Source organism: Oryctolagus cuniculus, chromosome 16 (assembly GCF_964237555.1).
Source record: "Oryctolagus cuniculus chromosome 16, mOryCun1.1, whole genome shotgun sequence".
NCBI classification, from domain to species: domain Eukaryota; kingdom Metazoa; phylum Chordata; class Mammalia; order Lagomorpha; family Leporidae; genus Oryctolagus; species Oryctolagus cuniculus.
Genome location: NC_091447.1, coordinates 9888474 through 9903957, shown reverse-complemented (window position 1 = coordinate 9903957; position 15484 = coordinate 9888474). Strand labels below are relative to the sequence as shown.

Here is a 15484-nt window from a genome sequence, read left to right as displayed (position 1 = left end):
GCTTTGTACTTGAGCCATTACCTGTTTGTTCCCAGGGTGTGCATTAGCAGGAAGCTAGAATTAGATGCATTGCTGGGACTTAAAATATGTATTCTGATATGGGATGCAGGTGCCTCAAGTGGCGGCTAACATGCTGAGCCTGCCTCAGATGTAGTTTATTATGAATAGCAGCCTCATCCAGCAGTGTAACAATTATGTCTTTGATCTATTGCTTTAACTATTTTAAACTGTAAGATACTAATGAAATACTGTTAATAGTGTTATAATAAATAATATTAACTAAATCTTATATAAAGAAATGTAAGGATGTTTGCACTTTTTTATTAAATATTTTCTTTCTTCCTTAGGTAAGAAAAAAGTAAAATGTTACCAGGTCAATTGAATTAGATAATACATGAAATTCATTTAATTCTTAAAAGCTGGATTCATTCAAGGTTTTTAGATATATAACTGGTATCAAGCCAATAAAAATAATTAAAGGTGAAACCTTGATTAATTGACATTGTACTCTTTATAAATCAAAGTCTTTTTCTCTCAAAGTAGTGAAAAAATGATTGCCATTAATCTCATTAAGATATTTTGTGGAATGAGTTAACTATTAGCATAAAAGTAATTAAAAAGATGGTTAGTATTGACTTCTGAAGCCCATATTTAAAAGATTTGAATTATATTTGTAAGGAAATTAATAATTTTGGAAACTTCTGTTTTTGTGTTGAATATATCTTCATGTTTGGCTTGATTTGTTTGCCAAAGTGAAAGAATTTCTTTTCCTACATTGAAATTGCTTTTCCTTTTCAGATATTGCCTGTTTGATATTATTTTAAAAGCATGTGGTTCTTATGAGTACATTTTTTTTTTTTTTAAAGATTTATTTGTTTAAGGGGCTGGCGCCATCGCTCACTTGGTTAATCCTCTGCCTGCAGCGCTGGCATCCCATATGGGTGCCGGTTTCTAGTCCCGGTTGCTCCTCTTCCAGTCCAGCTCTCTGCTGTGGCCCGGGAGGGCATTGGAGGATGGCCTGAGTGCTTGGGCCCTGCACCTGCATGGGAGACCAGGAGGAAACACCTGGCTTCTAGTTTCTGATAGGCGCGGCGTGCTGGCCATAGCAGCCATTTGTGGGGTGAACCAGTGGAAGGAAGACCTTTATTTCTGTCTCTCTCTCTCAGTGTCTAACTCTATCTGTCAAATAAATAAAAGAATGATTTATTTGTTTGAAAGTTATAGAAAGAGGTAGAGACTGAGAGAGGTCTTCCATCTCTGGTTCACTCCCCAAGCCAGGAGCCAGGAGCTTCTTCCGGGTCTCCCACACCTTGGGCCATTCTCTGCTGCTTTCCAAGGAACATTAGCAGGGAACTGGATCAGAAGTAGAGCAGCCAGGACTGGCACCCATATGGCATGCCAGCACTGTAGGCCTGGGCTTTAACCCGCTGTACCACAGCGCCAGTCCCCATGTAAACACATCTTTATTCCTGTGATTAAACTTGCAAATAATAGTCTTATTTCCTTGCAAAATAATAGGAATTTAGTTTAATTTGAAAATTTTTTTTGTAAACAGTTCTAATTTTCTTTGTACTCTTAGGAATAATCATGAGCCGGCACTATGGCTCACTTGGTTAATCCTCTGCCTGTGGCGCTGGCATCCCATATGGGTGCCGGGTTCTAGTCCTGGTTGCTCCTCTTCCAGTCCAGCTCGCTCTCTCTCTCTCTCTCTTTTTTTTTTTTTTTTTTTTTTTTTTTGACAGGCAGAGTGGACAGTGAGAGAGAGAGAGAGAAAAATCTTCCTTTACCATTGGTTCACCCTCCAATGGCTGCTGCAGCCTGCCCACCGCGCTGATCCAAAGCCAGGAGCCAGGTGCTTCTCCTGGTCTCCCATGTGGGTGCAGGGCCCTAGCACTTGGGCCATCCTTCACTGCACTCCCGGGCCATAGCAGAGAGCTGGCCTGGAAGAGGGGCAACCGGGACAGAATCCGGCGCCCCGACCGGGACTAGAACCCGGTGTGCTGGCGCCACAGGCTGAGGATTAGCCTGTTGAGCTACGGTGCAGACCTCAGTCCAGCTGTCTGCTGTGGCCCGGAAGGCAGTGGAGGATGGCCCAAGTGCTTGGGCCCCTGCGGATTGGTGCAGCACCAGCTGTAGCGGCCATTTGGGGAGTGAACCAACAGAAGGAAGACCTTTCTCTCTGTCTCTGTCTCTCACTGTCTGTAACTCTACCTGTCAAATAAACATAAAGAAAAAGGAATAATCATTGCCTAATTTAAATGTCCTAGAGGACTGTAAATATTATGCTCACCTGTTAAGACTTATATATGAAGAGCTTACTTTCAAGGAAAACTGCTAACAGAACAGTCCATGTAGAAAGTCTTGTTTTCAATACACTGGTTTCTCTTCAGATCAAATAAATCTTTCACCTTTTACTAAAAATAAAAAAAGAAAGTCTCGTTTTCAGTACTATACCAAAAATTAAATGAAGGTTATACAGCACAGTTCCTTTTTCAGATGGCTCAGTGCAAATACAGTGGGATTGTTCTGACATGGTGTTTCTTATAAAATCACAGTAAGTGTGATTACTGAAGTGTTGAGATTGCTCATAGGGCTTCAGAAACAAAACGAAACTGGTCAGTGAAACTTCGTTGTTTTTTTTTTTTTTTGGTGATTATTTAAGTTATACAAGTTTATGTATTTCATGTATACAGATTCAAGAACATAGTGACACTTCCCACCCTAACCTCCCTCCTGCACATGCTCCTACCTTTCTTCCTCCTCCCACTCCTATTCTCACTCTTAATTTTACCAAGATCTACTTTAAATTTATTTAATGATCATAAAGTTAACCCTAAGGGAAAGTAAGAGAGTTCAGCAAATAGTATGAAGATAAGAAAAAACCACTGTTCGTCAACAGAAGAGACAAGGGCTGTATATAACTATCATTGAATCTCAAAATGTCCATTTCACTCCAGCACATTACATTTTAGGTACTCTGTTAGTTTAGCATCTGCAAGTAAGACAGGCTTGTTTGCCTTTTCATGCTGCCTCATCTGTATTTCTGAAAGTCAAATTGTCCTGTAAAATAGTGAAAGAAAATACAGTGACTTGTAATTTACTGGTAGATGACAGTGCAACCTGTTGACACAAGTGCTGTTACCCCGTAGATCTCTTTTAAAAAACTGATTTTAAAACAAGCTTTAGTATGCTTATTTGAATTTGTGTTTGAAGTTTTTTCCAGTCTAAGTGTATGAACTGTCATTTATTTTCTTTAAAGATTTTAATAGTCTAATTTGGTATCTTTGGGAGAATATACAAAATTAATAGAAAATAATTAATGATGTTAAATGTTATAAAACTTTAGAGACAGCTTGAACTGCCCATTCATTTTGCAACAATATTTACCATGCTTTTCCTCTGTGCCTGGCACTGTTCTCAGTGCTAGGAATGAGCAGCATCGGCCAGACCCTTGCCTTGAGGAGTTTACATTCCAATAGATATTTTGCTTTTCTGTTTTATTGGGTGAAAGCTATGTAACTGTATATAAAATACTAGTGATTTAATTGAAAACATTAAGTACTTATTAAGGTAACAGTAAAATATTTATGTGCTTAGATATAAATAAATTCTGAAGTCAATACAAAATATCAAGTCTGCTCTTAAAATAGTCTAGTAATATGTTAGAAAGCTAAACCTGATATGTTTATATACAGAGATAAAAGCTTTGTATATTAAATGCCTTTGATCTATATGGAGAGTACTAAAAAAAGTTGTTGGAAGAATGGAATTTAAAGATGTTTATTTTGGTGAAAAACACTTTTGAAATTATTGTGGGGCCAGCATTGTGGCATAGTAGGTAGAGCTGCTGCCTGCAGTACCCTCATTCCATATGGGCACTGGTTCGAGTCCCAGTTGCTCCATTTCCAATCCAGCTCTCTGCTGTGGCATGGGAAAGCAGCAGAATATGGTCCGAGTCCTTGGGCCCCTGCACCTGCATGGGAGACCTGGCCAGTTGGGGAGTGAAATAGCAGATGGAAGACCCCTCCCTTCCTCCCTCCTTCCCTCTCTTCCTCTCTCTCTCTCTCTCTCTCTCTCTCTCTCTCTCTGCCTAACTCTGACTTTCAAATAAATAAATCTTAAAAAAATTATTGCATAGCTTTTTCAAAATATTCATTATCCACGAACTTTTTGAAGATTCCTCTTGTACATAGATTTCAGCGTTTTTGTACCCAAAATAAACTTCTCTTTAATTCTGTTTTTTCAAGAACTTTTTGAAGTACTCTTATATGTAACATTTGACTTTGTAAACATTTAAATACTATTTTTGTTTATACAGATTCTTCTCTGGTAAACTTCTGACTGTTCATATGCCTTTTAAAAATATTTTTACTGGGGCTGGTGTTGTGGTATAGTGGGTTAATCTGCCTCCTGTGACACTGTCATCCCATTTAAGCTCCAGTTTGAGTCCCAGCTGCCATGCTTCAGATCCAGCTCCTTACTGGTGCTCCTGGGAAACCAGTGGAAGATGCCTCAAGTACTTGGTCTCCTGCACCCATGTGGTAGACCCAGATGGAATTCCAGACTCCTGGCTTTAGTCTGGCCTAGTGTAGCCTAGCATGGTTGTTGCAGCCATTTGGGGAGTGAACCTACAGCTGGAGGATCGATTTCTTTCTCCCTCTCTCACTCTTCCTCCTCCCCCTCTTTCCCCCTGTAACTCTGCCTTTCAAATAAATCTTTTAAAAAAAGATTATTTTGATATGTAGAGAAACTCAGAAGATTGTTTTTACGTTCAAAACTGTGAAAAACTTGAATGTATTTTGTCTTACAGTTTGAAAATCTATCAAGCATTTTGAAGCTTCCTGGTAAAAAAACTTTTAATAATATGGATAGAGATTTTTTAGAAAAGAGAAAAAAGGATCTAAATGCGTATTTGCAGGTAACTCAGTATTTATTACCCATCGATTTTCATTTAATATGCCACATGGATATGGCAGATTTCTTTACTAAAGTATGTTTTTACTACAACAATGAAATAGCAGCTACTTTTAAGCTGTCTACTTTTAAGCATGCCTAGTATGGTATGATCTGTTTATTAATTTATAAACATTATTTCTGTGTTTTTGTTTATTTTGTTTTCTATTCACTAAGGGCTAGGAGTTTTGCTTCATGTCTACATGAACACCCAAAGAAACAGTGTCTGTTCCAGATTACTGTGAAGCCTAGGTATTTTAGAATAGCCTAACTGTTAAATGCTTCCAATTCAGTGAACAGTAGCTTTTCGTGGTGTGTCAGAAGCTAGTGCATTTCTATTGCCAGAGAAGTGTGTGTAGCTACCCTCCATGGCCTGGACTGATTCTAAGTCTTCTAAAATTAGACTAAGTCAAGAGAGGGATAGACATGAGGGACTGTTTGTATTGAGTAACATTCAAGACATCACAAGGGGTCATCAAAAAGTTCACTGAAAATAAGTATCATAAAAAAACTATCCATGGATTTCAAAAATTATCTTTGAGCCAAAATAAACTATTATTAATTCCATTTTAAGCTATTCTTAATTCCATTTTCCATGAACTTTCTGAATCCCCCCTCATAGAGTTCTCTCATGAAGCAAAACATGTCTTAGAAGGTACTTACTGCATAAACTGTTAGGACTCAAAGAGATTACTTTGTGTAATGCTTAGTTACCTAGAAGCCAGATAAAATGTCACTTTATAGTTTTTATACTAATTAAGGCTTTGTTTGTGTTTAAATAGCATTTTCTCATGTACTACACAAGGCATCAGCTCAGGTTTACAGTGTTCTTTATCTAGTCCCTCGTGTGAGGGCTCAGCACAGAACACCACAGTCTGTAGACACTGTCTGACCTGCCTGCTGTCACTCTGCTGCTGTTACTGGTGCACAGCCAGCCTTGCCTTTACAACCCCTGTGGATGCTTTTGCAAACAGGGCAGCCTTACTGTCTGGTGCCTTACAGAGAAGTTTTCTGACCTTGACTTAGATTTCAGTGAAACTCAAGTCTGTTGTTACATACTCGATATTTTGTCTGGAAGGCTTAATTTTCTCTCTTCCTCAAATAGACACAGCTGTGATTGGTTTTGTTTATAGAGTGATTCCATGATGTTATTACTGAAAGGATAGCAAATACATACTTCTGCTGTTCCTCACCTATGGCTTCTCCTGGCTTAAAATTGAGCATCCAGTATCATTTGTATCACCTTTGTCAGCACTGGACTTTTTTAAGTGTTACCTTCAGTTCCATTAAAATCCATATCAGTTGTTTATGAAATTTAGAAAATGACTGCTTTCCCCAAGTCTGGTGCCATGAATGTGTCCAGACCTGTCCTGCTCAGGGAGCCAGGTTTGGAGCTGTGACCACAGTGTTACATCTGGGACTTCTTTTAAAACATTTGATAGCTTTCGTTTGCATTATTTTATGTTCTTTTATAAAATTCTTGATTTAATGTTAATGTAGAATTATGATGTGAGTAACAGTAGTTTTCTAATGTGTATCTTCTTAGTGTATATTATTAGGACTTGAAAAGAGAATGAATACATTCAGGCACCTTTTACATCAGATGTCCTGGAGGTCCGAATAGGAGATGGGCTGAATATTCTTACAAATTTTAACACAGAATTATTGATGGCTTTGTAATTTTTTCATAGAAAAACACTGTATATTCTTTTTATAAGATGAAATTGTAAGCAGCAGTTAGTTTCCAGCAGCCTACCAATTTAAGATTTCCTTTTTTTTTTCCCTTATTAGTTACTGTTAACTCCTGAAATGATGAAAGCATCTCCAGCTCTGGCCCACTGCGTGTGTGATTTCCTTGAGAACAAAGCCTATAGTAAAGGGAAAGGGGATTTTGCTCGCAAGGTAGGCTGGCCGTTGCCTTTAATTTCTTTCTGCGTCTGTTGTCATACTCTGTTTTTAATAAAAACAAAAATTAGCCAGCACCGCGGCTCACTTGGCTAAACCTCCACCTGTGGCACCGGCACCCCAGGTTCTAGTCCCGGTTGGGGCGCTGGATTCTGTCCCAGTTGCTCCTCTTCCAGTCTAGCTCTCTGCTGTGGCCCGGGAGGGCAGTGGAGGATGGCCTAGGTCCTTGGGCCCTGTGCCCGCATGGGAGACCAGGAGGAAGCACCTGGCTTCTAGCTTCTGATTGGCGCAGCGTGCTGGCCATAGTGGCCGTTTGTGGGGTGAACCAATGGAAGGAAGACCTTTCTGTCTCTCTCTCTCACTGTCTTAACTCTGCCTGTCAAAAAAATAAACAATAAATAAAAACAAAAATTTAGATTTGTATGTGTGGTTTAAAACTAGAAACTTTGATCAAGTGGTCCTTGTATGCAGTTGATAATAGTATCTAGTATATATGAACTCCTGCCTTGTCAAGCAAAAGTTTGACAAGATGGGGAAAAAAATAAAAACTTGGAAAATACCACATTAAGAAAAGTTTGCCTAGGAGACAAGTTCCAAGCTTTTCATTATCTTGAGAAGAAAATGTTTCTAAATGGGAGGAAGTGTTTCTTTTACTTGGAGCATTGTTGGGGAAAGCACTAAATAGGGTGTGTTGTAAAAGCATTTATGCCGTTGGAGTAAAATGTTTATTATTTTAAATCTTTTAAATAATTTAAAAGACCTATCCTTGGAATAAAATGCTAGGTTAAGACAGAACAGTTAAATGCTCATATCCTGTAGTGCTGCTTTGAAATCAGACAGCTTTGCATTCACATTCCTGCTGTGCTGTTTATTGGCTCCAGTTGTGATCTTGTTACTTAGTCTCTTGGTACTTTAACTTCCTGAGAAATGAAGAGTTCAGTGCTCATTTTTGAGCATTATATGAATCCAGTGATGTATTCTGTGTGTTATAGTACCTGACACATAATTATACTCTGACTACTTTTGCTCTTAGTAGGAGCAGCAATAGTAGCAGTAGGTGTAGTCGCAAGTGCAACCACAGTAGTTGGGGAAGCTGAGTGAAGTGTACACAGTATGTATTATTTTAGCAGCTTTTCATAAGCCTGAAATTGTTTCAGAATTAGGGAAAAAAAAGACTCCCTAATGATTCCATCTCCCTCCTAAAAGAGACTAACTTTTTTTTAAAAGATAAAATGATAACAAGATACATAGAATTTACGATTGTTAAATTTAATAAATTCACATGATTACACTAGGGATGCCTATACCCCACTTTGGAGTTCTTGATTCAAGTTCTGGCTACTCCATATTTCTGGTACAGATTCCTACAAATGGACCTGGGAAGCAGCACTTGTTGATCTAGGTACTTGGGTCCCTGCCACCCACCTAGGAGACCTGGATGGAGTTCTTGCTCCTTGTTTTGCCTGGCCCAACTCCAAGCTGTTAGGGGATTTAGGAGTGAAAATATAGTGTGTGTGTATATATATATATATATATATATATATATATATATCTCCTTCCCCCCACCAAGTGAGTCTGTCTGTCTATTTTGTTTAAAGATTTTATTTATTTATTTGAGAGGTAGAGTTACAGACAGTCAGAGTGAGAGACAGAGAAAGGTCTTCCTTCCATTGGTTCACTCCCCAAATGGCTGCACAGCCGGAGCTGTGCTGATCAGAAGCCAGGAGCCAGGTGCTTCTTTCTTGTCTCCCATGTGGGTGTAGAGGCCCAAGCAGTTGGGCCATCTTCTACTGCTTTCCCAAGCCACAGTAGAGAGCTGGACTGGAAGAGGAGCAGCCAGGACTAGAACTGGCACCCATATGGGATGCCAGTGCCGCAAGCAGAGGATTAACCTACTGTGCCACGGCGCCAGTCCCCATGTTTGTCTCTATCTTGTGTGTGTGATTTTGTCTCTGTCACTTTGCCTTTCAAGATAGAGTTACATAAAAAGAAGAGAAATATCGTCCATCTGATAGTTCACTCCCCAAATGGTCACAAATAGCCAGGGCCAAGCCAGGCCAAAGCCAGGAGCCTAGAACTCCATCCAGGTCTCTCATGTTGCTGGCAGGGACCCAAATACTTGGCCCATCTTCTGCTGCTTTCCTAGGCACAGTAGCAGAGAGCTGGATCAGAAATGGTATAGCCAGGACACAAACTAGCACCCAGATGGGATGCTGGCATTGCAGGCAGTGAATTAACCCAGTGTCACAATGCTGGCTCCTAAATAAATCTTTTAAAAAATTTAGTTATAGTTTCTATGAACTTTTAAGTTCATTGATAGTTTTTGCTTTCTACTTTACTAAAATGTAATTAGCATATCTGATTTGTAACCTTCCTTTTCTTATGTATTCCAAGTTATCTCAAAAGTTTTTTTTTTTTTTTTTTTTTTGACAGGCAGAGTTAGTGAGAGAGACAGAGAGAAATGTCTTCCTTTTTCCGTTGGTTAACCACCCAAATGGCCCCTACAGCTGGCACGTTGCGGCCAGCGTGCTGCACCGATCCAAAGCCAGGAGCCAGGTGCTTCCTCCTGGTCTCCCATGCGGGCACAGGGCCCAAGGACCTAGGCCATCCTCCACTGTACTCCCAGGCCACAGCAGAGAGCTGGACTGGAAGAGGAGCAACTGGGACAGAATCCGGTGCCCCAACTGGGACTAGAACCTGGGGTGCCGGCGCCACAGGCGCAGGATTAGCCAAGTGAGCTAATCAGACAGCTTTGCGCCGGCCATCAATAGTTTCTAATTGAGCATAAAAGTTATTTTTAAAAATTACCCCTTGGAGAGCAGGTCTTTAGCCTAGTAGTCAAGAAGCCAAGTGAGACTCCTACACTCCAATACATTGGAATCCCTGGCTTTGAATCTTTGCTCTGATTCTTGAATTTAGCTTTCTGTTAATGACCCTGGGAGCCAGCGCCGCGGCTCAATAGGCTAATCCTCTGCGGTGCTGGCACACCAGGTTCTAGTCCCGGTCGGGGTGCCGGATTCTGTCCCGGTTGCTCCTCTTCCAGTCCAGCTCTCTGCTTTGGCCTGGGAGTGCAGTGGAGGATGGCCCAAGTGCTTGGGTCCTGTGCCCGCATGGGAGACCAGGAGAAGCTCCTGGCTTCGGATCAGCGGGGTGCACCGGCCGCAGTGCGCCAGGGGGTGGACCAACGGAAAAGGAAGACCTTTCTCTCTGTCTCTCTCTTTCACTGTCCACTCTGCCTGTCCGAAGAAAAAAAAAATGACCCTGGAAGCAGCAGTGTTGGCTCAAGTAACTGGTATCCTTCCATTCGTGTGGAAGACGTGGATTGAGTTCCTAGTTGCTAGTTTCCACACCAGCCCAGCCCAGCCTGCTGTGGACGTCTGGAGAGATAAACAGCATTTAGAGACTCTCTCTCTTTCTCTCTCTCTCTCTAGTTCTCTATTTCTCTATTTCTGTCTCTCTCTCGCTACTAAATAACCATTACATACTTATTAGCTAACCCAGCTTTCTGTTTACCTGCAGCTTTCTTTTTCAATATCTACTCAAAAGATCCAATTGTTGCTTTGAATTGTGACAGACAGGTGGCAGGAAGTATGCAGTGGCTAATTCTACTTGCATCATTTTGTTCTGTGAAACTTTTTTCTTTAATAAGAAGGCAGCCAAAGCTTTTATTCCTTTTCTAACAGAAGCCTCATCATGCAAATTTTTATATTACATATATGAGTGTGAAGATAGATTTTTAAGAGGTACTGAAGACAGTAGTTTAAAATGCAGCTACATAATATGCACTGGAAAAATATTGTATCTTTTATATATTGTATTCTGTATTTTCCCAGCCTTCTGAAAATTGAATAATAAATCTAATACAGTGAAGTCACAGTATAATATTTTTTTCCCTGTAGATGGACACTTTTGTAAATCCGCTTCGCAATTCTATGAGGAATGTTTCAAATGCAGTTAAATCTCTTCCTGATAGCCTGGCAGAAGGAATGACTAAAATGTCAGACAACATGGGCAGAATGTCGGAAAGATTAGGTCAAGACATAAAGCAATCATTTTTCAAGGTAAGACGTTTTCAGCAGCGTCTAAGGCAAACTAGTTTTAGGTCAGCTACAATGTATTGTGCTCCTACCTGGGTTTACCTTATTTCCTTTCCAAAGTCCTCTAGACTCATAGTTTCACAAAGTTTGGGTAATTAAAGAGAATGAATGTGTATCTGAAACACATGCTGTAAAATCTAGTTATTCCTGTCTGCTACGATGGAGTTTTAAAATCTTCTTATACAAGAATATAAAATTAGTGAAGTTAGTGTTTTTGTACTGTTTTATTTCATTATACTATTTTACATTCTGTAATGCTATTAAATTCCATAGAAAATAAGTGATATTTGCAAATGTATTGCAATAGTATTCACCTACACATAAAATCCAGTTTCTCCTGCGTCAGTGCCCTGACTGCCAGATTAAAGGGATGAAAAATCTTCACTTGTCAGTCTCTGGGGCCATGCATTACCATGTATATGAGTTTCCCAGGAAGCTTTTTCATTTTATTATCAGATAAAGGTACTAGACCAAGTAGATTATTGCTTCCCTAATTTGCATGTTTTGTAAATTATAATTTTGATGTAGTTACTTAAGGTTGTGAGTGCTCGTAGAACTTTTTTATTTTTTAGGCCATATTTGCATGAAGGGAAAGTGTATATAAACATTTTCCTTAATAGAAGATTCCTAAAACAAGTGTATGTAAATTGTACCTTTCTCTTCACTTCTCTGAAGGAGGTGGAGATCTTTACTTCTAATCATGGAGAAGTAACTAACTTTGAAATGAGGATTGTCCAGCACCGTTTCTGTTGCTGACTACTCATAGGACTTCGTTCAAAAGTCATTGACCTCTTCCAGGCTCTTTGTCCTCACCCTAACATGAAGGGATTAAGATAGGTGATCTGAGTGGTCCTTCTTGTGCTGCCAGTTGATTATTAGCTAACATTGGTCTCTGCCCTTCTTTCCCCATAACACCTAACAGTTGGTTAACTCCTTAAAGCTATTAACATTCCTATCGACTCCTTATGGCAAAAGAAAGAAGAGTGGCTATGCTATTTGATCTTCAAGGCATTTAACCCCTCTTAGCTTTAAATTCTTCTAAAAAGTGGGAGTTTGATAAGTCATTTCCCTTCCAACTCAGAAGTCAGTCGGATTATTTTTTAAAGGAAAAAAACCCTTGGTAATGAAATAATCATAACTCTTTATGTTTGGTTTCAAATTCTAGATTGTTAAACTTTGCTTATATACTGCACCCAAAATAAATGTTCATTTTGATTTTATTACTATGTTATTTCCTCTCCCCGTTTACTTTAGTGTATTTACTTTTCTTTTTTTAAATGTTAGGTACCTCCTTTAATTCCGAAGGCTGATTCAGATGCTGAACATTGTCGAGTCTCAGCTCAGCTTGATGACAATGTGAGTTAATTTTGTTCTTGAATAGTATTCAGTTTAATTCAAATCATACTTGACAGCTGTGTTTTGAGTTTGTAATGACATATAAACTTGATGAATTCCACACAGACTGAATTTGTTGATGTAATCTTAACTCTGATGAAGAAAATAGGAAATGGCCAGTACTCCACAGAACCCTGTGTGCTCTCGTGTCACAACCCTCTCCTCTAATGAGGATAATCACTATCCGAACTTCCACCCTGCTTTTATTGCAATATATGCAAAGGAAACTACAGATAAAGTGTATACTTTGTATTAAAGCCTGGCCCTTTTGCTCAGCATTATTAGTGTTCTTCCTTGTCTTACATTGTTCCATGTTAATTGTAGTTTATTCTTCCTTGTGGCATTACAGAATTTCATTTGTTTTATTATGAATAGCAGTCCCGTGAACATTCTGTTCCGGTACGTGATTTATGATCTAGAAAATAGTACTCACTTCTGTTGGGTCTACACCTAGGAATGGAGTAGCTGTATAAGTTGAGTTTTAGTAGATACTGCCAAGTGGTTTCCCAAACTCTATACATGTCAAGTACCAACAACTGTACATGACAACTCTGATGTATTACATCATGCTAATGCTCAATATTTTGTGTTCTTTTTCTATAAAGAGAACAGATTTCATATATACACTTTTAAGAACACACTGCTACTTCCCACCTTATCTTCCCTCCCTCCCTCCTCCTTCCTTCCTTTCTTATTTTTCTTGTAAGTTTTACAGTGACATACTTTCAATTTATTTATAATCACAGGCTTAATGGTCCACTAAATAAAGAGTTCAACAAGTATTGGAAAAACCTCGGTTCCTGAAGAGTTTAGACAGGTCTATAAACAATAATCATATTTAAAGATGTCAGTTTTGCTCCTAAGTACATTATTATTGTACTCTGTGTATGCATTACCACAAATAGGGAAAACATGGTATTTGTCTTTTGGGTACTGGCTTTTTAAAAAAAAAAAAAATTTATTTATTTATTTATTTGAAAGGCAGAGTTACAGAGAGGCAGAAGTAGAGAGAGAAAGAGAGAGAGAGAGAGAGAGAGAGGTAGGTAGGTAAGTAGGTCTTCATCTGCTGGTTCACTTATGGCCACAATGGCTGGAGCTGTGCTGATCTGAAGCCAGGAGCTTCCTCCAGGTCTCCCATGCAGGTGCAGGGGCCCAAGGACTTGGGCCATCTTCTACTGCTTTCCCAGGCCATAGCAAAGAGCCGGATTAGAAGTGGAGCAGCCAGGACTCAAACCAGCACCCATATGGGATGCAGGCACTGCAGATGGCAACTGTACTTGGTACGCCACAGTGCCAGCCCCAGAGACTGGCTTATTTCACTAAGCATAATAGTCTCCAGTTGTATCCATTGCTAAAGACAGGATTTCATTTTTTTTTCTGGCCGAGTGGTATTCCTTTGTATTTGTATACCACATTTTCTTTATCCAGTCATCAGTTGATTGAAATCTGGGTTGATTTGCCATTCTGGTGGTTGTATTTCATATGGATTCATGTTTTCCTAATGACTTGAAATATTGAACACCCATTTGGGTGTCCTGTCTTGTATGTCTGTCTAGATCTTCTGATCTTGTCCTCTTTCTTCGTCATTTTGATTTGTTAAAAATGCTTTGTGAGAGGTCTTCACAAAGTTTGAGGAAAATGTGCATCATGAAAAAAAAATTATGCATGGATTTCAAATTTTTTGCATCAAAATCAACTTCTCTTTTTAGAATACTCTCATGTAAACTGAATATGAGTTCTTCGTCAGATAAAGTATTTGGAATATCTTCTGTCTGCATTGGTGTTATTTATATGTACTGTCTAAAAATGTCTTTTTTTGGAATTGGCTTGTGTCTTTTTGTGTGTGTGCCTCACTCATATTTTATTTATTAAATACATTGATGCATCACATTAAGTTTACAATACATGTTGTAAAAGTTACAAGATTGATCTCCAAAATATCTAGAAAAACATAGTACTCACAACCCTAGTATTTACCTCTCAATGTGAACATAGTTGAGGTATACAAACTTCATGCATTTCGTAAATACAACTTTAGGAAGGAACATGGTGATAGTGATTTTTCCTACTGTACCCACCCTCCCACCCTGACTCCCACCCTTCTTCCTCCTTCCTCTCCTATTCCCATTCTTATTTTTTACTAAAATCAATTTTAAATTAACTTTATACACAGAAGATAAATTCTGAGTAAAGAGTTCACCAAATAGTATGAAAAAAAGAAACCCAATGTTCATTCAAGAGCATGTTGTTCAGGCTACATATGTTCTAGAGATTCTTGGGTTGTTGATTTCCAGCTTCATTCCATTATGGTCAGAAAAAGCTATATGATGTGAATTCGTTGTTGTTTTGTTTGTTTTTTATTTGCTGAGACTGTTTTATGGCCTGGCCTGTGGTCTATCCTAGAAAAAGTTCCATGCAGTGGTGAGAAGAATGTGTATTCTGCAACTGTAGGATGAAAAGTTCTGTAGATATCTGTTAGGTTTATTTGGTCTATAATGTCAATTAACTGGTGTTTCCTTGCTGATTTTCTGTCTTGTTGATCTGTCCATTGCTGAACCTGGGGTATTGAAGTCCCCTATTATTGGAGTCTGTGTCTCACTTTAGATCCCTTAACATTTCTTTTAAATAGCCAGGTGCCCTGTAATTAGGTGCATATACACTTATAATAATCACATCTTCTTGTTGAATTGACCCCTTCTTTGGCTCTTTTAACAGTTTTGGTGTTAAAGTGTATTTTGTCTGATATTAGGATGGCTATACCAGATCTTTTTTGGTTTCGGTTGGCATGAAATATCTTTGTGCATCCATTCACTTTCAGTCTGCATGTATCTTTGTTGGTGAGCTGTGTTTCTAACAGGCAGCAAATAGATGTTTTTCTGTTTGTTTTTTCCATGTAGGCAGTCTATATCCTTTAACTGGAGATTTAAGGCTATTTACATTCAAGCATTCAAAGTGACTATTGATTAGTAACGACTTGGCCCTGCCATTTTCCCATAAATATTCCTATTGTTTACTTTGATTTTCCTTTGTGTTTTTACTGGGAGATTTTCTGTCTTCACCTTCTCTCATAGTGTTAACTGTGTTTCTGTGTGTGGCATATCCTAAAATATCTTTTGTAAGGCTGGATGAATGGT

General features: G+C 38.9%; 1 protein-coding gene across 28 annotated transcripts in view; it reads left to right on the top strand.

Moving 5' to 3' along the window:
• The window catches only part of SNX13 (sorting nexin 13), a 141355-nt gene that overhangs the window by 112995 nt on the left and 12876 nt on the right, over window positions 1–15484 (top strand). For 25 of the 28 annotated variants that reach the window (XM_051853215.2, XM_070059597.1, XM_070059596.1 and 22 more), the window contains 4 exons: window positions 4811–4918; window positions 6745–6855; window positions 10758–10919; window positions 12240–12311. In XM_051853215.2, the coding sequence (XP_051709175.1) occupies window positions 4811–4918; window positions 6745–6855; window positions 10758–10919; window positions 12240–12311 (453 nt within the window). The remainder of the gene's footprint in view (window positions 1–4810; window positions 4919–6744; window positions 6856–10757; window positions 10920–12239; window positions 12312–15484) is intronic. The other 3 variants (XM_070059605.1, XM_070059586.1, XM_051853211.2) reach the window with 1 other exon arrangement.